The sequence below is a fragment of the Enhydra lutris genome, unplaced genomic scaffold, assembly GCF_002288905.1.
Source record: "Enhydra lutris kenyoni isolate GAN:26980312 unplaced genomic scaffold, ASM228890v2 scaffoldscaffold22, whole genome shotgun sequence".
Classification (NCBI taxonomy): domain Eukaryota; kingdom Metazoa; phylum Chordata; class Mammalia; order Carnivora; family Mustelidae; genus Enhydra; species Enhydra lutris.
Genome location: NW_019154106.1, coordinates 29,699,790 through 29,723,955, shown reverse-complemented (window position 1 = coordinate 29,723,955; position 24,166 = coordinate 29,699,790). Strand labels below are relative to the sequence as shown.

The following is a 24,166-nucleotide window of genomic DNA, read 5'->3' as shown; positions in this document are numbered from 1 at the left end:
GGCTCTGTTGCTTAATCCTAGTAGAATTTGACAATTTAGCAATTTATTTTGCCCTTGGAGTTAAGTATATTTGCCATTAGCTCTTTTGTGGATATGTTTTAAAGCATTAGAACAATGAACCAAAATATGTTTATGATGTTCCTACATAAATATCAGTATATGATGCTACCAAGAGAGTGTTATAGCTACAATTTTTAAAATTTATGCAAATTCCTCTGTATTTTAAAATTAGCTATGTGAATTTCAATAAAAGTTCAATATTAAATCTGGAAAGATTTAATCTAATACCTTCACTAAGGTATTATAATTATAAATATTTATTAGTATAACTTTATTTGATAAAATTATATTCTTTCTTAAACTCAAAATAATTATGAACAGAATTATTTTTCCCACTATAAAATATTTTTATAAAATAAAAATTTAATCTACAAGTAAATGATAACTCTGGGGAAGATGGAAGGTTTGTAAAAACTTACAGTATAAACAATTTTATTACTTCATAGTCTCAATCCTAAAGAATGTAGAACTTAATAAGCATAGAAAAACAAATACCTCATTACATATCTCTAGATTTATCTTTTATTCAAGCTTTTTTTAATTACATGACAAAGAAATGTCATTAATTCTAGTATGTCTGTGTTTCTATGCATATTATTTCTCAGAAAAACATTGTAACGTGAGCTGTGGAGTAGTATACTTGCTTTTCTTGGGATTCTTCCCCCCCCAACACACACACACATATGCACACACATCATGTCATGTAATAGGTTCAAACATAAAGTAATTTAAATCTTTCTTTAACTTTTCAATATTAACTTAGTAGTGCTTTTGCACTATTGTAGTCCCAAATCTGTTGTGTGTGCCATATATCAAATGGGAGCTCTACCTTTTATGTTGTATATTTGCTACCTTTCTTATTTTAGTAACTCAAGAACTTATTTGAGGCATTGCATAAATGTTTTTGTCAATTGATTTTTTTCTTCTCAAGCTTCTTAATAATTACGTGATTGGTTAATTACTTTTTAATCTCTTGTTAAAAATCTCTCCTGGCAGTATACTTTGTATTGGGACAAACTGTATCTTTTTATATTGTTGAGATAATTGGGTCAAAGAAAGTAAGAAAACATTCAGGGTTTAGGGTTTCTGATTGTTACTTGGTTACTCTAAAGAGGTATCTCAACTATTTTTATTAGAAAATGGAGGGAGCTTATATGGCAGTAGTTGAATTTTATCTCTTGAAGTTCATAGTTTTGGTTTAATGAGCTTTGAATTGCAAGGGAGCATTAAACTAATCTTCCTTTATTTAAAATCCATTTAATGGATTTGGCATATCCTAATAAAGAGGTTACCATTCTATAAAAGAAAACAGGAAACATCCTATGAAACCAAGCAAGAAATAATCAAAATTATAACTGAAATATTTTGTGAAATGAAAATTGGAGTAAAAAAATTACCAACTGGACTTTTGATTTGCCTTTTGATTTGCCTTTTTTGTTTGCAACAGCATGTGACATTATTTAAATCTAAATAAATAATTAAGAAATTGCACTGCAACAGAAAGTTTTAAGAACCTTTTATGTAACTTAATACAATGCTATTTGAGACTGCCAGCAAACTCTTAAAACTCCTGGACACCAGCTCTCTTCTCTTCTGGCTTCCCTCCTAGTCATGTCTTGGCTACTGTCCAGAGCTGACAACTTTCACCCAGGAGTGAAGGGAGATTTGTCTAGTAGAGGGAGGATTTTTGAGCCATCCTGGATTTTCACATCCAGATGGGCAAGGAGGAGGGGTGGCAGTACCATTGTACATACTTGGGTGATGTCATTGTGCCATGCATGAATATAACCATTAATTTACTCCTACTGGTGAGTCCTGAATGTCCTTACTCAAATGTTCCTTATTAGAAACTGTAATGTTAACAACTTCAAAATTAACACAAAAATTACTCAAACTTTATGTCCCAGTAATTGATGCACAAATACCTTGAGATTCTCCATTTCCAGTCACATATACTGCAGAAACCAAAGAGGTTTCACATCTTGGCTAATAACATAAAAACACTTAGAATCTGTTAAGATGAGAATGTGGAAGTTCCAGTTTCAAGGCCTCTGCTCAGAGCATTATGCTAAAGCTTTCTGAACACTGTGAATTATATTATGACAATTTATTGTCCATAGTGCATTCGCCCTAAAGAGAATTGTGATTGTTATGCTTTGGAGAATTTTTAAAGCTATTAATTTTAGATTCTTTTAAGTAAATTTGCCTACCTTTATCTAAAAGACCACTTAGTATTAGCATTATGATTTGAGAGACCTTTTGACAAGAGTGGTTGTAAGATATGATTACATCAGTATACCATACTCCCTATGAATCTTGGAGGTACAGAAGGAATCTGTAACACTATTTCAGCTTTTTAAAAAATATGTACATTTACATGTCCAAATATCTCATCACTGGAATACTGAATGAGTTTATAATTAAGATAAAGATTATCTCAGTCAGAAACTTAGATGTTATTCTTATATAATTTCCAGTGCTTTTTATTCTATAGACATTTTTTTAGTATCTGTCAACTTTCACCATCTAGTTTGCCACATTACATAAACTACTTTCAAAACTGCTGTGCAGAAAGCAGTAAGGTCATTGTTAAATATAACTTATTTTGTGGTAATGATTAAAACTTTTTTCTTGCTCTAATACTTCATCAAAGCTTTTAAAATCAAATACAGTTTGTAATTAATAACTATAGTATAAACTGATAGAGCTTAGAAACACAATAAATTAAATATATGAATGAGTTTCTGAGATTTCTAAACCCAGCCTGTATACATCTTTTATTTTGGAATTCATTAGTTTTTCTCCACCAAGTGGAGGATTGATTTTTTAAAATCTCCCATAAATTACCCTAAAAAGATTTATAATGTTGACAAATGTTACAGGGTGTTAAGTGGTTTATTAGTAAATTTTAAGGTTAAAGAAAGAAACCTTCTTTGAATGTCAGGGTGTCCATTTAAATATACAGGACCTTGCTTATATACTACTTGAAAGGAAGACTAATTCCATCCTTAAACCTCACAACTTCTATTATTAAAATAATTGAAAAAGCCCTAGCTTATATCACTACATATCTGAATAGTTGAGTTCTAACAAAAACTAACTTTTATCATTTTAGATTCAGATATTTAGATACAAAGGCTTAGTCTTTTATTTATAGATAAAAGGAAATCTGACCTTTTGATTAAGAAATATTGTCAGTAGCCTTTATAAGTGCTTGTTCATCTGAGGGTCCATGACAGGAGTACTCTTCCCAGTTGAGTTTATCCTAAAAATGAAATGATAAGAGCCTGCTGGTTGTTATCTAAGATTCTTCTTCATGGGAGAACCACATGGTTATTCTTCATCTCCCACTTGTTCTCACCCTCTACAACCAACCCAGCCACACCCCACCCCCACCCCAACATTGTTCAGTACTCAGCACAATGAATCATTTTCAAGTTGACTCATTGTGAACTGTCTCCCAGCTGTTGGAATGTCTGGCAGACATTTTTGTTTGGGTGAAGAATAACTGGCTGAAACCCAACCTGGATGAGTTTGATATAATGGTCTTTGGCTAAAGAAATATTGAGAGGAACTTGTTTATGGCCTCTGAAGCCCCTGTTATTCCTGGAGTAGGACCATCCCCTGTGGCATAGAACTGAAAGTAAGGAATCAATCTGTATTATTTTCTCACCATTGAATGAAAAATTGCCTTAGAAAAAAATAGGCATTTTCAAATTATGTTTGTTTTTCTACACTTGGTACCCACGTGATTAAGAGTATTAAAGCCAATTAAGGATAACTATTTTTACAGGTTCCTTTTAAGAGCACTGATTCAAAGGCCAAAACATTCTTTATACAACACACATTTCCACTTAGGAGTTCCAAATACTGCCCTAGTTATGAGTTAACCAGTCATTTCAGCATAATGTTTAGTGACAGAAGCTACTATGTATTTCAGACTGAGTCAGATAACATTGACCAGTTTTCTTTTGTTTTTCATTCTTATGCAATCTCTACTAGAGGACTTAAGAAACAGAGGAATACCAGTAAGCTCAGTAGTCAATCATGTTTTCAGAAAGTGAATGTGTTTCGTTCACTTTCATTAGACTTTCCTCTAACAGGGGTCATAGGATCAAACTAAAGTTTTCTTAACTGTTTTACATTTCCCATCCTTTTCTAAAGATTATTTTTAAACTGGTAGATATTACCAGGGTATAAAATGGGAGTTTCAAAATTAGAAAATTTTACAAAGAACTATTTTTTTCAACTTACCTAGAACTTGAGAGCAAAAATGTTATAACACACGAAAGATGTTATAACGTACAAAACACTTGCTGACCTATCACTCTGTCAGGGGCTAAAAGAAATACTGAATTTCCATTAAATAAAACAATTCAAGAGAACCTATAGGGTATTTAATGATTATATTTTTAATGATTTTTTTATAGCCATGAAATTCTGGGCATTTTAGAACCTTCACTACTTAAAATATGACCTTTTTTAACAATGCATCATTTAGCAATGTTTTTGGTTCATGTCAGGTTGTGTTGTAAAAGAAAGCATAGGGTACTAGTCTAGCGTTAGTCTTCTACCATCTTTTCTTTGCCTTTATTGTTATCCCAGAGCCAAATAGCAGCATCTGGAAGGAGAGAACAGAAGACTCCAGAGCTAGCCATGCTGCAGTCTCTTAGCTGGACCCTTCCGTGCTTCTGAAATGACACAGAGGACCTCAGCTGTTACAGGGCTGGGACCTGGTCCCAGTTGACAGATGATAGTGGGACCTTGCCTTACACATTATACTGTACTATCTTCTGCTTCTGAATCCCGATGTCAGATTTTCTAATGGGTAAAGTAATTTGAAAAAGAATAGTGTGTGAGGATAAAGGTAGCCTCAACCCTTAAAACAGAAGAAAAATAATCATTTATGTTCTCTACCAAAAATAAGGTATGTCCCCTCAGCTCTTCCAACTAGAATAGCATACCTACATGGGCGAGAATTTTCAATTAAGTGCATATTTTCATCCAGTTTTCATCCTGAGGCAGCTTTGAATTACTCCTCTATGTTGATAGTTTATCTCCTCTACCATTTTCACTGAGGTAGCATAATGGCACTGAATACATATTATGTTTTTAAACATAAAATGAGTGTTTTGTTTTCTTGTTTTACAGAATAAAGCAGTTATTGCTCGTGTTACAAACTTGTCAGATACAGTAGTTGGTCTGGAATCATTCATTGGTTCTGAGAGAGAAACCAACCCATTATATAAGGATTATCATGGTAAGCAGCTCCTTTATAATGAGAAGAGAGTACCCTGGGTTGCCTCTAGGGTTACCTGGAAGCATTGTATCCAGTCATAATATCTACTGTCAAGTAGCAAGAATTTTATTTTATAATACATCTGTCAAATGTTTTCCATTCCTGACTGTTCTTTCATGGCAGCTTATCACCAAACTACATTAAGACTATGGATCATGGTAACTGCTCGAAATAAGTCAAACCCATGTACTAAGGCACGGTTCAGTCAGAAAAAAATTTTATTGTCCCAGGGATTTAAAGCTGTCATGAAATTAGTTGTACTTATTAGCCATCTTGAAATAAATATCATATTAAGTCCATTAATAACAGCTTTGTGTAGTGGTTTACACTTTACAAAGCCTACCTATGTGATAAATAAAATTCATATTTATTATGTTATAAAAGTCCTAGTTAGTCACATTTTCATGAAGTGAACATCTTTGATTATATTTGAACTTTGCTCATTTTGTTCTTTGAGTTTTGAGCATATTTTATAATATTTTGATCCTAGTATAAATACAGGTCAACTAATCAGATTTTAATCATTTTTTGAAGTTCTTAGCAATATTTTGGTCATTTGGTTAATTTGGAGATTTTTTAAAAATAAAGATTCTTACATAGAATCATTGAAATAGGAAAGGTTTAATAATTTTATACATCTCAGCTCTAAATAAAATACAGAATATGGTGAATGATTTTTACCTATTATACTGAGTAAATGTCAATTATTGCTGTTATTATTATTGTGGACCTACTATACTTCCATGGAAAACTGTAAAGACTGAATAGCTTATTTGAACCCTGCTAGAAGATTATATAAGATTGTGATTGCAGGACTATAACAATTCCTGAGTCTACAAAAAAAAAAAAAAAAAAAAATTAGAAGATACTTTATATGAGAACCACCATTGCTTTGAAGGGTCAGCATACAATCTTTTAAAAAAAAAATAGAACAGTATAATCTAATAATCAAGTATTTTTTGAAGGCTTGAAAATACAAGCTATGAACAAAAGCTACATAAAATAATTTACCTCATGATTATTAACTTGCATAACTGTGTATGCTGTATGCCCAGATTAGCCCTATGTATAATTATTTAATCCATTATTGTTACTATTATAGGAAGAGGACTATTAAGATTAAACTATTTTTTAATTTGTTGTTAAACTGTAGTTGACATACTACATTGTATTAGTTTAAGGTGTGCAAAGTCATGATGTGATAGGTATATGTATTGTGAAATGATTGCAAGAGTTAAGTTTCATTAATATAGATTACCACACATAGTTCACAATGATTTTTTTTTCTAGTGACAAGAAGTCTAAGATCTCCTCTCTTAGCTACTTTCAAATATACAACACATTATTGTTAAGCATAGTCACCATGCTGTACATTACATCCTTAGCACTTATTTGTTTCATAACTGGATGACTTTTTTTCATTTGTTTTTATTTCCACTTTCTTTTAAGACAACTCAAGTTAAATACTGCCTTAATAAATTATATCTGAGTATCATTTGTAAGTATTATGACCTAATAAATTTAGTAAATTGTTTTTTATATTCCAAGACCGTTATTTTGATTAAAACATTTCAAGGGTGAAAGGCCATGATGTTTTGTGCTGAAATCTCTGAATCGATAAATCATTATGAACAGATTAATGAGTGGCTTTGACAAGAAGTAACATTTCTGTTAATAAGAAGATAAACTGTATTCATTCATTGTGTAAGGCCTCCTGACTTAAGGACTAAACCAGCACATATATATCAAGATAAAATGAGGAATGTGCAAGTGAAAGTCCGGTGTGCTCATTTCTAATGTATTTTACTAAATAGCTCTGTTTAAGATATTTTAAATCTGCATCTAAAAACTGTCTTCATAACATATTTTGCATTTTTTTAAGTTTAATAAATTAAATCAGATATTTCATTGAATTATTTTTGAAGGGACCATTTTGAAAATTAAGAACCTAGAGGTTTACCCTGTTAAGCTAAAACGAATACATACATTCCTGTGCATTCAAACGCACACACAACTGTATACTGGAGAAACAGTTCTTTAAATAAGAGGCATCTCATTTGTTCAGCTTTGGATTTGCTTTCTTCCCCCATATATAGAGATCAATGTCTTTGGGACAATGATTTTTAAATAGGGGCTGAGTTAGGCGGAGAGATGCACTTCAGGCAGAGAGATGCACTGAAGAATCTTTCATGTCTTCATCTGTGGCAGATGACTCCGAGTTTAGTTAGAAACGGCATTAAGCTGCACAAAAGGCATCCAATGCCCTTGTCAGAAGAAATTAGCAAGTGTTTCTACTGACAAGAGGCCAAAGCTCACGGTTTACCTAGCACTGTTACAAAGCTTATAACAGCTACATAAAGGTCTAACATGGCACAGAAATGAGTGTCTTGGGATGGCATAGGGGTTAAAGTTTGATCCTAGAGTGTGCTCTGAAATGTAGTTTTCTTCAATGGTTTGTTCAAGTCATTAATAAGGTACAAAATGAAATACTTTTCATTAGTGCTTCACTGGTTATCAGTAACCCATAAGCTGTGTTTTGCTGGCTGCTTACTGGTGCATTTAATAAAATAAAGATCACTCAGTGGTGTGGTGGGCAGCATGCAAGGTGATAGCCATATTTGCTTACTGTAAATACAAGAGAAAATCACACACAAACCGGCTGTAGTTTTGACAAGTATTAAGATCCCTCTTTACATCTGTACTTCTGTACCAAAGTGCAATTAGTTTTCCTCGCACAAGGATTTCTGTTTATCTTATTCTGCTTGATTACTTGAGTATAATCACAGCATTTGCTTCATTGCTCCTGGTAGTAAGCTCCAGTTTTAAAAGGGGAGGATGCTTGTGTGTAAATTTACAGGATTCTGCTGTAAGACTCTTAATTTATGCATCTAAGACAGTGTTTTAAATTTTGTTTTCTTTTAATTTCCTTTTCACAAGGTTTGATTCATATCCGGCAGATTCCTCGGCTTAATAACTTGATTTATGATGTATCCGATGTCAAAGACTTAGCTTTTAAATTAAAAAGGAAGCTATTCACCATTGAGGTAAGAGAGAATTTTTGTATTTTAGTTCATGACTTGAGGTTAAATGGTCTGTGTGTGTGTGTATGTGTATATATATATATATATATATATATATATATATATACACACATTTTTTTACTTTAATGAAATTCTTAGGATATGTTTCCTGCAAATATTCTTAAGTTCTTTTGGTGTAACACAATAATGTTTTTAGACTATCTTATTTTTTTCTCTTTTAGTGACTTATCATTCGAGTATAGTAAAAAATGATTTTGTTTTAAGCATCTATTCAAAGTAAGCTCCAAACTTACATAATAAGTATGACATGCGTATTTCCAAGGTTTTCAAAAGCATATTTAATTAAATGTTAATGAGCTGTGATTATTTGTGTGTGGAGTGGGAATGCTACCCATAGTTGTGTATGGCTAAGAAAAGAGGATCCTTATCTACATTCTAAAAGCAGTTTTCTTTACCATTAGTGAATTCACCTTTCCACTTTCCATGCTGAACAAAACAAAATATAATTTACACCAGTGTCTTTAATCAAATTTTCTACAAAACTGAAACTTTTTTGGTGACCTTTATGCAAGCAGTAGTGACAGAAAGTAGTGGTACAAAAGATTTATTTCAACTTAATCTTGCTAAAGAGCAAATGAACATAGCACTATTAAGCAATTAGAGTTGATGTATTTATTAACGAAATAAATGCTCAGGGAGAGATGGCTTTTGGGTGATGTGATAGTTATCAGTATAGTTGGTGCAATTTTTTTTAACAAAGACATAAAACAGCCAAGCAGCCTTGACAAACCATTTTGTTTAATCTCTTTTCAAATGAAAAGCTCTTAAGCAGGCCACTTGTCTTAACTGCTTGAAACCATAAAAAGAGAGAATTGCCACCAATAAATTAGCATATTTTTAACTTCATCACCAAATGATGGTCAATGTGGCTTGGCACTGCTTTGGTGTTTGGGACTTCACCCTTAAGTGACCACTTTGGCCCTTTTTTGACCCTCTGCCCTCTTTAGCCGGCCACTTGATAAGGTGACTTCATGGTTCTCTCTCTTTTTCTCTTTCCCTTCACATTTGCAAGTAGCACTAACCTATAAATCATTGTAAGGGCCCTATCCAGTGACAAATTAATGTGCCCTCCTCCTAATTAATGGTCATCAATGTCCTTAATTATCTAATCCTATTGAGAGCAGTTAATAGTTAATCAGGCAGCCAGTTCTTCAAGCAGGTCATCTCGGCAGGAGTGTTAGAAGTTTCTCATCTGGGGATAGTCCCTTCAAAAGCCACTTAAAGCCAAAAGATCGAGAGTGTAAAAATACTGATTCTTGAGCTAATTTGCTTTAGTTCTCAGAAGAAACCATTGAAATGGAACCCAGCACTGTAATTGTTCAAACTTTGTTTCAGTTTTTTCTGATACAATACTGAGAAATTTACCATTATTATTTATCCCTTTTTAAGCGATACTTTGCTTAAAAATTTTGAAAGGATAAAGTTATAATTAGTGTCACAAGAACACATGCCTCATCGTTTTCTTTTAAGTTGAACTTACGTTTTTCATTAAAAATGTGGGGTTTTTTTCCTCTGCATGACGCCTTTCTCCCAAATGAGTGTTCTGACAAGCAGGTCTAAGATATCATGTCCATCATCAAACACACTAACCAAGCAGATTCCCTAGTGAAAATCCTGTTGCACCCAGAGAAAAAAGTAGCACTGTAGTGTGAATCATGTTTATTCTCTCTCACTCTCTCTCTTTCACTCTCTCTCTTTCTCACACATGCACACAACACGTATATGCACACACACACTGAGTCGTCTTTTGGGCGTGAGGGGATAGAAATAAAGGACTAAATAATGTCAAGTGGGACCTCTCTTTTGAGTGAACTTATGTTCTAGTAGTCACTACACTTTACCACTGGAGCTGACATGAGATCTTTTATAAACCACATAGGTTTCTGTTCCATTTCCTCTCTTCTATTCCCAGCATTCTAACCTAAGAGAACAATTATAATTGATCACCTGTGATTTGGAAGAAATATTTGAAAAGAAAACACAAATAGGTGGTTGGTTTTTAAAAAGTTAATATTTAATACAGTTGCTCAAATCCTTTACCTTTTTGGCTTATAACTTTCATCTTTTTTTATACATAGAAATATAGTTGTAGCACATTCCAAATAATTTATTCACTCATGCCATAAAATTCAATTTGGTGTTTAAGAATGAAACAAACCTAACAAACATATATAGGTATAATTATAACAAGGTAAAATCATGTGGTTCACATAAGACTAAATGATTTAAATACAGCACTGTACCTTATAAAATACATAACCAAACAGATAGCAAGTCTTTGGTGATATATTGTAGAAATTGGAAACAAGAGGATTCCTTTATTAGGGGAAAATTTATCTATCAAGTGACATTGTTTTAATATGCACAACAAAGTTTTTTTAAACTGATACTAAAAAATAATAATAAAATAAAAATAATAAAATGTGTACTCTACTAGTCTATAAAGTGTGAGATTCTAATATAGCAGACATTGAATCTGTGTTTTACTTTCAGAAGAGAAAGGTGGTTTAGCAGGGAAAGCAGATATGTTTTCTGATTCCATACAGGTAGATTTGTTACATGGCGGAATTTTCTTATCAGACACATAGTCTCAAAGTTGGCATGTTGGAAGCAAGGAGCAAAAAAAACCAGGAAAATACCTTCATCTCTATTTTTAGGGTACCCTTTCTTTGATTTTTTTAAATACTCTTTTTTATAGACGAAAACTAAATATTTATTTATTTATTTATTTTTTACTAACATCCACCAAGGGCCTCTAACAAGTAGAGCAGCTTTAAACAGCAGTCTTTAATTTTTCTGAGTGATTTGGAAAAGGCAAAAGAATATTTCTCTCTTCTTGGACTGTGTATTGGTATTATTCCGATTCAAGTGGGAGCATTTATCTAATCACAATAAATTTTTACTAATACCTAGTGTTCATCAGCTATGAAGCTCTATAAATTCACCCCTCTACAAAAACCGTAGCAGAATCATATCTATAGTAATGACACTAAAATCCTGGCATGCATTCTGGATAGGTAAAAGAGAAAATTTAAGGTTGATTCAGTCTGGCTTCAGGTTAAAAAAAAAATAGCTTTCCAATTCTTTAAAAATTTATAATCCTTATAAACTGTACATGGTAACTCTCTAGCATATTTGATTAACCGTGACATACTACTTATTCTTTGGCCTTACCACATAACCTTTATTCAATCATAGCAAGATTTATTAAGCCATTATTGTGTACCAGGCCCTCTACTGGCTTATTTATACTTACTATATAGTAATTGAATATTTTATAACAAAAGGCTTTGCTAAGATATAATAATAGACTCAATATATAGAAACTATATCTTTTTCATCTTCCTATCTATCCCAGAACTAAGAACAGAGCATACACTTAGCAGGTATAAAATCTTGCTGAAATATATATATGGATAGATAAGTTACAGAGTCTGGAAAATTGTCCAAATAATACAGCTATAAGTGTTATATAAACCAGGCAAGTGATATATAAACATTACCTTCTCCATTAAGTTCCTTTAGAAATATAACTTGGGTACATAGCTTCACTTCCAAGCTGAAATAACTACTTAGACTTGTTTTTGTTTTTCAGTTTTGTAATTTTTGCTTCTCTGATGTTGGGATCATCGTTAACCAGTTTTTTCTTTATATTAGTCATTATGATGTAATTGTGATACCTAAACAAGTAAGATTTGATACGATTTGAAATGTGGCTTCATTTAATTTGATGATATCATAACAGCAAATTTTTAAAAATAAGGATAAACAATACGTACATAGGTTTTAATTGGTCCAAAAATAGTAATTATCATAAATAGTTTATTTATGTGGGTTTTGCACATTAAGTGAATATTGAGAGTCCAGAAAATCAAAGTAGATTAAGTTTACTCAAGATTGTCTTTAATATTTTGCCCCTAATTCAGAACACAGGACTCCAGTACCTCTCCAGTCATCAAGAACTTTCTCACAGAAGAATTGATAAACCACTATTTATTAAGTAACAACTATTTTTGATGCACTTACTTAGAAAACTCATTCTTAGGTATTAAGACCAAAATATTATATGCCACCAGTATAAATCAGCTTTATATAGTACTACAGTATACTTGATATGATTCAGTAGAATTATCTGAAATTTTTACATATTGTAAAACCATAAACTCTTGTAGTCACTATGACGATGTTGGACAATGTAGAGTTGCTTGATATCTTTGGTCCTAGGTTTCCTTACTTGCCTATGTTTTGCACCAATAGTCTTTCTGGTTTTAAATGGGAAGTAGAAAGGGGACTGTTTACTGTACCTAGAGATACAGGAGAGGATTGGTTAACTTACTTGTCAATTAACAGTTATGTCACTAAAAACAAAAATAACAGAAACATAAATGTCTGACTCAAGAGCATTAAGTCATAGCACGAGGGACCATATAGTCCAATATACCTATACGGCAATATTCAATTCCCAGATATACTGCAGTTAGCAAAAGAAAATCAAAGTGGAACATATGCATCTGTTCATCTAGATCAAATCACTTGTCAAAAGTAAATTCAAATTAGCATTCTTTAACAATGGAAATGTCATTTTGTACATGTTTACATCTTAATATATTCATTATATCACCATTCCCATATTTACACTTTAATTCCTAAGTAAGGTAGACATCCAGTAGGGTCATACAGGTTTCATGGACTCTCCAGAAGTTGGTAAGACTGTGCTCTTTTATATTTCACATGTCGTAGTGAGCCTATCAAAAGTGCATACCACCTTAAGGGGAACACAGTTTTGAGACTCTGTCTAATCCTATTTCTTCCCACATTGGAATCTTAATTAGAAGAGATAAGAAAAAAAAAACACATCATTTAACTAAATTATTGTCTTGAATCTGTAGCAAAAGGTATAATCCGCAATTGGGCCAATTAGTGAACCCCATAGTTAGCTCTGCTGCAGCGACCAACTTGATTAGATCTGACACCACCCTGGTTCTCACTGTTGTTTTGCCAGGTATGATGGTCAGACTTCAAAGAGCTGGAGGCATCAGCAGGGCAAGGTTTGGAGGCCAGCTTAGGTCCGGTTGTTAATCTCTCTACTAAAACCACAGCAGCTCTCACACAAAACAAGCTTACACGACACAATCATGCGGTATTAAAGTTAGGGTTGAGTCATGCCAATTTGCCTTTGATTTTTTGATGATTGACCAAAGATGGCTACATGACTAGACACACGCTAGAAGTATACTGATTAGGTAAGTTCCCAAAATATTTGAAACATTTTTTTAACTTCCTATATAAATGTTGGGGAGCTTTATCCCCTTTGATCAAACTTCCGAAGTAATAGTACTGTATCAGAGGGAAAACGAATATTTCTTACTGGCAGCCTGAATCCCAAACTTTTCACTTACCACTTCATAAAAATTAGTGTTTACATTAATAATTCCTTAAGGAGAATGTAAAAGGAAATTCTAAGTGGTAAGCTTTTTAAAAATCTATTAAGTGCATTAAAAGAAAAAAACATTTTTCCCTGAGTCATTTTTTTCACTAACAATTTTTCTGAAATTTCTTTATAATTATTTTCCACTTAAATGTTGAGTAAAGTGCCCTTTCAGGATGTCATTGCATAAGTGTTCTTTTCTCTGCATTCTGATTTGTTGGAATATTGCAGTAATAGTGACATGTTTCCATTGTGAGAAAAGCCTAAGGCTGCTTTAGTATTATTCCGAATGATTGAAGCTGCCATCTTGCTGACTTTCCCTTAGGCAGCATAGGGCCTGTGTGCTTTTGTTTTCATTTCACATGCTTCCTGTGAGTTAGGCTAGCAGAACATCATTGCTTCATTTGGCAAGGAAGAGTAAATTCATGTTTGGCTATTATAGGTCTTAAAGTTTCTGTATGGTCATCAACACCTGAGATATTAAACTTAGACATTGTTACATCCAATAAATCACATCAAATAAATCCTCTTTCTTTGAGAAGTATTTTAAATTATTTTATGACACCTTGACTGTGAATAATTTTTATATAAAAATGGTCATTTTATAAATTGAATTTAGACTCTAATGGTCCACATTGCACAAATTTTTATACTAAGTCATACTACATATTAGTTAGGAATATGGTCAGCAAGATGGTGACACAAAGCAAAAGTCTGATATTTAGAATCTTGCCACATAGTTTTCAGTCCATGAGTCTGTTAAAGATTCTGTGGTACCTATGGTCCAGCAATCTCACTTTTGAGATTAGGATGGTACAGATTCAGCATCGTCTAAGGATAGATACAAAGAGGAAAAATACTCTGTCTTCTATCCTAAATTTTGCAGATATAAACACTTCTGTATGTATTCTATTGTATGGTTCCAGGAAAACCATATTGCAGTATTTCAAGGATTTTTTTAAAGTGTTTGTAGAACTGCTGTAGCAGAACTCACCCAGTTTATATGGTATTCCCTAAACCACTACCCCCCACAATGTGCTATTTATGGTGTCTGAGGAAGATAGAAAAACAGAAAAGAAAAACTAGTGACAAATCATGGCTACCCCATTTCAACAGGTAGAAGGTGAGAACATGTATTTTACTAATATAACCTCCAAAATGCCTAGAAGAGAAAGAACATATTCTAGAACCTAATAAATATGGTATCCATGAGCTTTGTGATTAACATAGGTAACTTTGGGGATGCTTTTGTACCCAAAATATCTTTAGTCCTTCCTCAAGGTCTTTGCACAGCGTACGTCCAGAATGTTCATCCCTCCATCCTTTCATGGCTTTTTCTTGTCATTTGATCACAGGTTAAATATCTCAGTCTCCTGAGAGAGATCTTCCCTGACTGGCCCATTTGAAGTATTCACTCTGTTATCTGCTATCACGTACCCTATTTTAATTCTCAGTGTAACATGTATTACTACAATCAATTATCAGTTAGTTTGTTATTTTTCAACATGATTCAGCCTTTTTTGTTGTAAGCTTCACAAGATTAGGAACATAGTCTGTCTTTTCTGTGGCAAAATCCCAAGCACATGTGGGAGGTATTCCACAAATATTGGTTGAATTGTTAAAGTACTATTTTTAGAGTAATTCATGTCTACCGTAAGTATATTTAAAAACATATATCAGGTATCTCATTTATTCTAGGCATTGTGTTGGTGCTTTCACGTACACTACCATATCTAACTCTTATTTGATACTCACAGGAGCCCTTGCCATTGGATTAGTACACACATTCTAATGTGAGGAAATATAAGGAGTTATGTGACCTTCTCAAAGTCACAGAGCTAGCATTAAATCCAGATCTTTTAACTCCATATACAGAGTTACACTGGAAAGTTAACATGTTCGGGAGCTCTGTTGATTATTATTGATTTAAAAATAATAAGTTTTATTGACTCTTTAGCAGGGTCCTAGGACTACCACAAGTGCTTTCTAGGCATTACTCAGAGATCTCACAACTACTGTATACCACGAGTATCTACATTTTATAATTGAGGAAACTTAAGGTTCAAAGAGATCAAGTAACCTAACTTATCCAAGGTCAGAGTTAATAACTGACAGAAATGACACTTCTACCAGAGCCTGGGCTCTGAAACAACAACTACTCACCATGCCCCACGATGCCCTGCCATCCCATCTTCAGTGCATGAGCCAGAAAGCCTCTGCCATGAGACATAAAGAAGAACAAAAATATACACACACACTGGTATATAATCTTTTAACATTCATGTTAAAAATTCTTGTGCCCCTAGCATTTCTACTCTATTTTTATAAAATACCTTATAAAATTCAGAATGAATTAACCATAAATTCTCCCTTATATAACATTAGGATTGCAAGATTGTTCTTTTCCTTATTTTTTTTTTTTTTTTACTAATTTCTGGTATTTGGTAGGTGTATTTTAATAGAAAAATTAATTTGCCAAACTATAAAGCCATTCCCTAAAGCACTAACCACTTCTGTAGAATTTCTAGATCTTAGCTACATAATGTGGGGAAAATATTTCTATACAAAGAAACAGGGTTCCCTTGCTTTGGTTCACAATTTTGATACAGTTCAGAAGTACCAAAACTTAGTTTCAGTGTAATATTATTGTATTATTGTATTCACTTGCATTCAACATGCAGGTATTTTTGCAAATACTAATTTGCTCATAGTTACCATGTTGTTATATTTTTTCTGAATTATTTCACATATATAATCTTTGAAGCATCATCTTGTGAGATAATTAAGGCATATATAATTTATAAGGTAGTAAGATAACAAACTCAGTTTTCTAAAATTTCTTTTTTTGCCTCCTTTTTAATCATAACTTGGTCTAATGAAGGTTTAATCCATTCATATTAATACCTATTTCTTTTTCTGTTGCAAATGTTTCATTTACTAGAAGTACTTCAAATACCATCTTTAAGCAAAGTTAAGCAATAAATCTTATGATTGCAAAATATTTCCCTTTTTTATTGCTCAATATTACTAAAAAAGTCTCTACAGTTTAGTATAAGAAATGTTTCTCATGGGGAGCCTGGGTGGCTCAGTGGGTTAAAGCCTCTGCTTTCAGCTCAGGTCATGATCTCAGGTTCCTGGGATGGAGTCCCGCATCGGGCTCTCTGCTCAGCAGGGAGCCTACCTCCCCCTCTCTCTTTGCCTACCTCTCTGCCTACTTGTGATTTCTGTCAAGTAAATAAATAAAATCTTTTAAAAAAATGTTCCTCATTAAGGAAATATGAGATTAAATATAAATTTTTAGTTTTTACAAGATAGAACTTTTAAGAAACAAATTAAGAGAAACTGAGGTGTAATGGAAATGCTTTTAGCCACAAAACTAGTAAAGCAGTTCTCTTATTTAAGTAGAAAGTAAAGTTTCATCAGAGTTATTACTGTCATAACTCCATGCCACAGTGGACATTTCATAGAGTGGCTGGTTCAGGTTCTTCGCATCTGGTCTAGTGAAGTTCACTGAAGTGTTTTGTCAGGTGCTGTCAAGTCAGCCCACCATTGTTGTAGAGCATCGGACTAAATCATTTTGTCATGAGCCTTCCAGAAATAAGATACTTAATATGAATGGTTTAATGAAATTGAGTATTTGGTTTCATTTTTTTGTGAGACTGTCAAAAATATATTACACTCATTCAGAAATTTCTGAGCGAATCAGTGGTAATATCTGACCCTATACTTCATTGAAATTTTGCTTTAAATATCTTTACTTAATATAAATAACTTTTGGAATGTATTTGAGTATTTGGGCATGTTTTGTTGGATATGTGATAATCCCCTAAACGTTTCTAAGTTGTGAAAATTCCAGGGAAGAGTTGTCTTTTACTAAGATTAAATTTTTCTATTATAAAATGAACCTAGTGCCAAGTTTGAGATAACTATTTTTGTTTCCAAAGGCCATTTTATTAAAAATGAAGCCGTATTTTATTACATTTTTAATGAGTTAATGAATTATTTTATGTGAGTTCTAAATATTTAATTCTTCCATGATTGGAAAAATAGTTTATCCTTCTAATCAGTAGTCATTTAAAAGGCATTATTATAATGGAGACTATTAAATGCCTCAAATTTTATATATATATATATATATATATATTTTTTTTTTGGATAGGGAGATGTGTTGTTGATATATCCTCTCAACAACCTAAGAAATATTTTACCAGCTTATACTGTAGCTACGGTGTAGCATTGAAAACCCTTGTCACAAAAAGCCTCTTGGTGCAATTAAAGGTCACTTGTACATATTGTAATAGGCTACTCATTTACAAGATCTTTGTTAAGGGTCAGTGCTGTAGCATGAAATGGATTGCCCTTGTTGAGCCTGTAAATAAATGGGTCAACTTCTCTTGTATTCAGTGGGCAAAGGGAAAAGCTAATACAATACTAGTTTATTAATATTTTTACAAACAGATTGCTAAGATACTGAGCAAAACCAAATGCACTAGTGCTATATTCTTGATATAATTATAGAAAATTACTAAAACATGTAGCTAGTTTTTAAGGAAACCTGCACATAAGCACACAGTTGTTTAGATACCCGGATCACATCCAGATATAGAAAAACATAGCATAGCGGCAGTGTTCAAATGTTCTTTACCATAAAGCTAGCATATTTTTAAATGCCTAAGATGTATGTACTCCATTTTTTTCTGTATTGAAGTCCAAAATTTGTAAGGGATAGGTAGGAAAAAGTAATCAAACTAGACAGTGATTTATTTACATTACTTTTCAGAGCCTTGCCAATGCGCTGAGGGAGACAAATGGTGGTGCAGATAAAGTATTAGGAATGATCTGTGCTGAATGAATTCACTCACCTGATTTTTCAATAAATTAAGATTTTAGGATAACAATGAAACTAGTGATTAAAATATTTTGTACCTTACAGTAATTTTACTACAGTTAGATTTTATGTTTTGTATGTATACACACATACACACACAAATATAAGATGTGTAAGTCATTTTTTGTTCTCAAAATCAAATTAATAATAAATTTATCCAACACTTTCTAGATTCGTTCCTCTGAATTTGGCCATTCAGATACACAACTGTACACCCCTAATTGTTTTGGAGTTTGCTGGGTACTATCGAAAAATTTAAATTTGTAGCCAGTGCCAAATCAAATCTGGGTCAAATAAAAGTAATTTAATAATGGGTTTGAGTCAAAAATCAAATGAATAATGATAAATTACCCTTCAAAAACCTGTAGAACTGATTTTTATAGAAAAATACTAAGGTCATGGGACGCCTGGGTGGCTCAGTGGGTTAAAGCCTCTGCCTTCGGCTCAGGTCATGATCCCAGGATCCTGGGATCGAGCCCCTCATCAGGCTCTCTGCTCAGCGGGGAGCCTGCTTCCTCCTTTCTCTGTCTCTGCCTGCCTCTCTGCCTGCTTGTCTGCCAAATAAATAAATAAATAAAATCTTAAAAAAAAAAAAATACTAAGGCCAGTCATTAAGGGCAAACATGATGCAAGCAACCGAGAATATCCCTGGTCTTAGTAATCTCTGCTTGTTGTTTAGCTCTCAACTGTCCACTCTTCACAATGTTTTGTTTGGCTTTGCTGCCATACTTCCTTAGCATAGTGAAAACGTCATAATCATGCTTAAGCCTCTTACATAAAATACCAAAGCTTTGGGAAAACATGGTTCATTTAAGGACATAAATGCTTTAACCTTATGTCTGTTTTACTCATCACCATATTCCCCTCTTCCTAGTTCAGTGCCTGATCATGTATGTGCTCAAAAAATATTGAATGAATGAATGAATGAATGAATGTCTTTTTGACAGTGCTCAAAACATATTCGCATGACTCTCACCATTTATGAGGCATCTGGGTGGCTCAGTCAGTCAAGCAGCTGCTTTCTGCTCAGGTCATGATTGCAGGGGCCTGGGATCGAGTCCCACATTGGGCTCCCTGCTCAGCAGGGAGTCTGCTTCTTGCTCATGCTCACTCTCAGTCTCTCTCTCTCTCTCTCTTAAATAAAACCTTTAAAAAATAAAAATAGTAAATAATAAAATCTCACCATTTCAGATTATATGCAATAGTCTGATAATGCTAATACAGTTTGCATAAATGGTTAATCTACTTCTAAGGTCTCAAATAAATGAAATAACCTTCAAAACAGCAGCTGATCCATTTGCAACAATACGGATGGACCTACAAGGCATTATGTTAATGAAATAAGTGAGAGAAAATCAAATACCATATAATTTCACTTATATGTGGAATCTAAAAAACAAAACAAATGAACAAACAAAAAATGTAGACTCATAGACACAAGAAAAAAAGTGTTGGTTATCAGACAGGGGAGGGTTGGGAGAGCAGGAGAAGTAGGGAAAGGGGATTAGGAGGTACAGACTTCCAGTTATAAAAAGAAAGAAGTCGTGGAGTTATAATGTACAGCATAGGAACATAGTCACTAATATAATAACTTTGTTTGGTGACAGATGGTAACTAGACATCATGGGGATCATTTCATAATGTATAAAAATATCAAATCACAATGATATACACCTGAAACTAGTAGGATATTGTGTACCAGTCATACTTCAACAAAAAATTATTTCAAAATCAGCTAATAATACGTTGAACCATTATTACCAAAATGAAGTCAAGCTGTACTCTTCAGAATTATCAGATAGAAAGTGAGGAAATACATAATTTTTAGTTACCAAAAAGTGATAGATACTCTATTTGAATCATTACTTCCTTACTGTCATTTTATTGCCATTTGAAAATTATTTTGAATGCTTCATCTTAAAAGATTTTATAATAAATTTTCCAAATTTGTAAAAGTTGCCTAGAGCTGACAGGAATCAGTTCGGATTCTTGGGTTTAAAGTACCTATACCTTCGAATCCCCTTTGACCTAGTAATTGCCTGTTAATATCCCTGGTCTTCTTGGGCCAGTGGAGTGGATTTTATTGCCTATATGGCTTTTAATAGGAAAATATTACAAAAGATTCATGAGACTCAGGAGTTAAGCATGAAATAATTATGTACAATAGAAGATAAATACAACATTTTGGTTAAGTTCAGATTTAAATGCACATTGGTAATAAGGCAGCTAATATCACTTCTGTAATAATAAATCATCAGAAATATCATTATTGAAGAATGATCCCACTGATCTCTTTGTACACATAGAGCTGACAAGTCCCAACCTAATTCTTTAGTTTGGCTTCTTAAGAATTTCCTCCTGGGAAACCATTCTGGCCCAGATAGAAATTTAAGGACAATTATATTCAGAAGAAAATCTTCTACAGTGCATAATTTATAGCTGAATGCATTTCCTTCATAGGTTCTATTGACTTAATGTGTAATTTACTCAAGAAACAGAAAGAGTACATGTAAAGATATTTTGGAAGTGTGATTTACTCTTCATAGTACCATAAATATGAGCCATTTCTTTGCTTTAGCACTCAAATATTACAACATTCCCATCATTTTATTGGAAAGATTCTTATGGTTTGGTTCACATAAAAATACCTAAGTAAAACATTATTAAGCCAACTTTGCCCCTGATGCTTTAAAGCATGAAGTTCACAGACTATGACCTATGGGCCAAATGCAGCCTCACTGTTTTTTTTAAATAAACTTTGATTGGAACACAGCCAGGCCTATTTGTTTATGAATTGTCTATGGCTGCTTTCTCACTGCATCACTAAGCTGACATCTTATGGCACGCAAGGCCAAAAAATATTTACTACCTGGTCATTTACAGAGAAAGTTTGCTATAAATAAGAACCACTACTTTAGAACACTACATAATTTAAACAAAACTTACTGAAAGAGCTGTCATTTAGAGGATATGATTGATAGTCTTTAAATTACGCTTTGAGTAATAATAAACTCATATAATCACTTAATGTGTAGTTTGCACTTTCTGAATTAATAATGCAGGTGTGTCTCTTTGAGAAAATAACCTAGATTTCCTAAAATGCTAAAATCAGAAGGGAGCTTATCGTGCTTGAAAGCCAGCTTCTTATTGTAGGCATATATTTTCTCACCCAGCCTCTCTGTATTCATGAGGAACCCACTTTCTTGGAGGCACCCCATTTCATTCTCTACCAACTACAGCTGCTAGAACATTCTTTCATATGCTAAAGCAACTTCCCACCCATCACATTAGTACTAACTGTGCTTTCTGAAGCCACACATTAATTGCTATTTGGGGCTTCCTAATAAACACCTAATATATGAGAAACAATTATAATTTACATGTACATCTTCTTATTTTTCCTTAAATTTTATATTTCTTTTACAAAACATTATAAATTAAATTAACCATCTTATGCTATTTATGTACATTTAACTCACAATCTTAAACTTGAAGGACATATAATCTTTAGAGTATCCTTTAAAGGAAACTTTTATTTTTTGTTTTTAAATAAGGTGTTAATAGACTTGAATTCCGAGGCTAAAAAGTCTTCATGAATTACAGGTCCATGAAATTTAAATATTAAAAATCAGTATATTTGTTTTTAGCATGTTTGAATTCACAAATGAGCTTCAGATGATTAAAAGGGAGAAAATCAACACTAAGTGTGATTTTTCAAATTTATTGTAATCTATTTAAGATAATTTTACCATAAGTAAATTAATCAAAGTGTAGCATTAAAATTTTAATGACTGAATAATAGGAAGCATAAGGATATATTTCTAACAAGTTTTGATTTTATCAGCAGAAGTATACCAAAGAAAGATTAACTGCTCATTATCCACACTGTAATTGATAGCCAAATTAAAACAGAAGGCTTGAGTGGCTGCTATGGATCAAGAATTCTTCCTTATTTTTCACTTCATTTTTTTTTTCAACTATAGGAATTTCTTAAGCAAAGAAATAAGAGCACGTTAAAGCTTAAAATATAATTATAGTAAAAGTAACTTGGGGGCTGGTCAGAATATTTTTAAGCTGTGTGAGACTTGAATTGGAATCTTCTGCCATTTTAGTTAGAAAATTTAAACATGTGAGGACAGTTTTACTCAAAATTGCTTTTAATGCCTACTATTATTTTCTAAATAATTAAGTAAAGATTAATGTCTTTGGCCTTTGTAAATTGTTTTAAAATTAGCTAAAACCAATCCTTCTCAAAGGTGTTTATAATGTAGAATAGAAAAGAAGATTGCATGAAACCACACAAAAAGGACTCAACTTAGTGTTTTCAGCCTAATAAAAATGTTGTAAAAATACTTGTAAGCTTGAAAATCACACTAGCTATTCTTGTTTCAAATTCTGTTTAATATATTGTTCTGTATGATTTTATAATAAACAGATTACTCCTTGAACAGGAATTAAGAATAAAGCTGCCAGGAAGGGGTTTTGTTGTCAGAGTAGTTCCCGCCTCATGTTTTGTAAGAGATTTCATGGTCCCATTGTAAAGAGTAGATGATTTAAAACGTGTTCCCAAGATAAACTTTCCCATTGTCATTAATGAGGATGGATAATACTGAGTGACAAGTGCATTAGGAATGACACAGAAAGAGCTGTTAGATTTGTCAGAGCATATCACTTCAGGCAGTGACACTTGAGGACATTCTTTTTGTGGATATTCAGTTGGGTTGGGGGGGTGGTTTAAAGATACCAAAGTTTGTGTTTGCTAATAGAATAATATATTTTACAATTTATAAATGTATATTCTCCAGTGTTTAGAAAATATTTGGAAGGTTCTTTGCATTAAGTTCTTCCACATTCTAAGTTTATGCCCTTAGTATATCCTGATTTCTTCCTAAGAAAATCATCAAATTATGTAACAGTTAAATGTTAATATATTTCCACAAAACCCATTTTTCTCTTAAAAAGTCTGATTTCTTGGAATTTTCATCTGAAAGAAAGAGAGTAAGAATTATGTAAATTTTTAGAAAGATCTTACTGTCTTAATCCTGTATCTAAGAGGGGCCTCTTTATTCTGCATCTCAGTGAGAATAAAGATTTTGAAACAAGAGAATACATGTAATTTATATTGTCTTTCTAAAAATATATTACTTTAGAGGAACATGTTTTAAATATGAATCGATGAACAACTAATAATGTATGACTTTGCTGCTATTTAAAGTGTTTCCAAACTGTAATATGCCTCTCAATTTCTATTTGGAACGTGCAATTGGCCACTTTTTCGCCTTGATTCATCTTTCGTGCTGCCAACCAAATTTTGTCTCTGTATACCTTTTTGACACTAATAATGACTGAGTCTCTGTTCATTTGAGTTCAAGATTTCCCAAGCGGCATTT

At 32.8% G+C, this 24,166-nt stretch overlaps 1 protein-coding gene across 2 annotated transcripts in view; it reads left to right on the top strand.

Moving 5' to 3' along the window:
• The window catches only part of LOC111149765 (elongator acetyltransferase complex subunit 4), a 249,656-nt gene that overhangs the window by 122,132 nt on the left and 103,358 nt on the right, over positions 1-24,166 (top strand). For both annotated transcript variants that reach the window (XM_022507026.1, XM_022507025.1), the window contains exons 8-9: positions 5,212-5,320; positions 8,297-8,403. In XM_022507026.1, the coding sequence (XP_022362734.1) occupies positions 5,212-5,320; positions 8,297-8,403 (216 nt within the window). The remainder of the gene's footprint in view (positions 1-5,211; positions 5,321-8,296; positions 8,404-24,166) is intronic.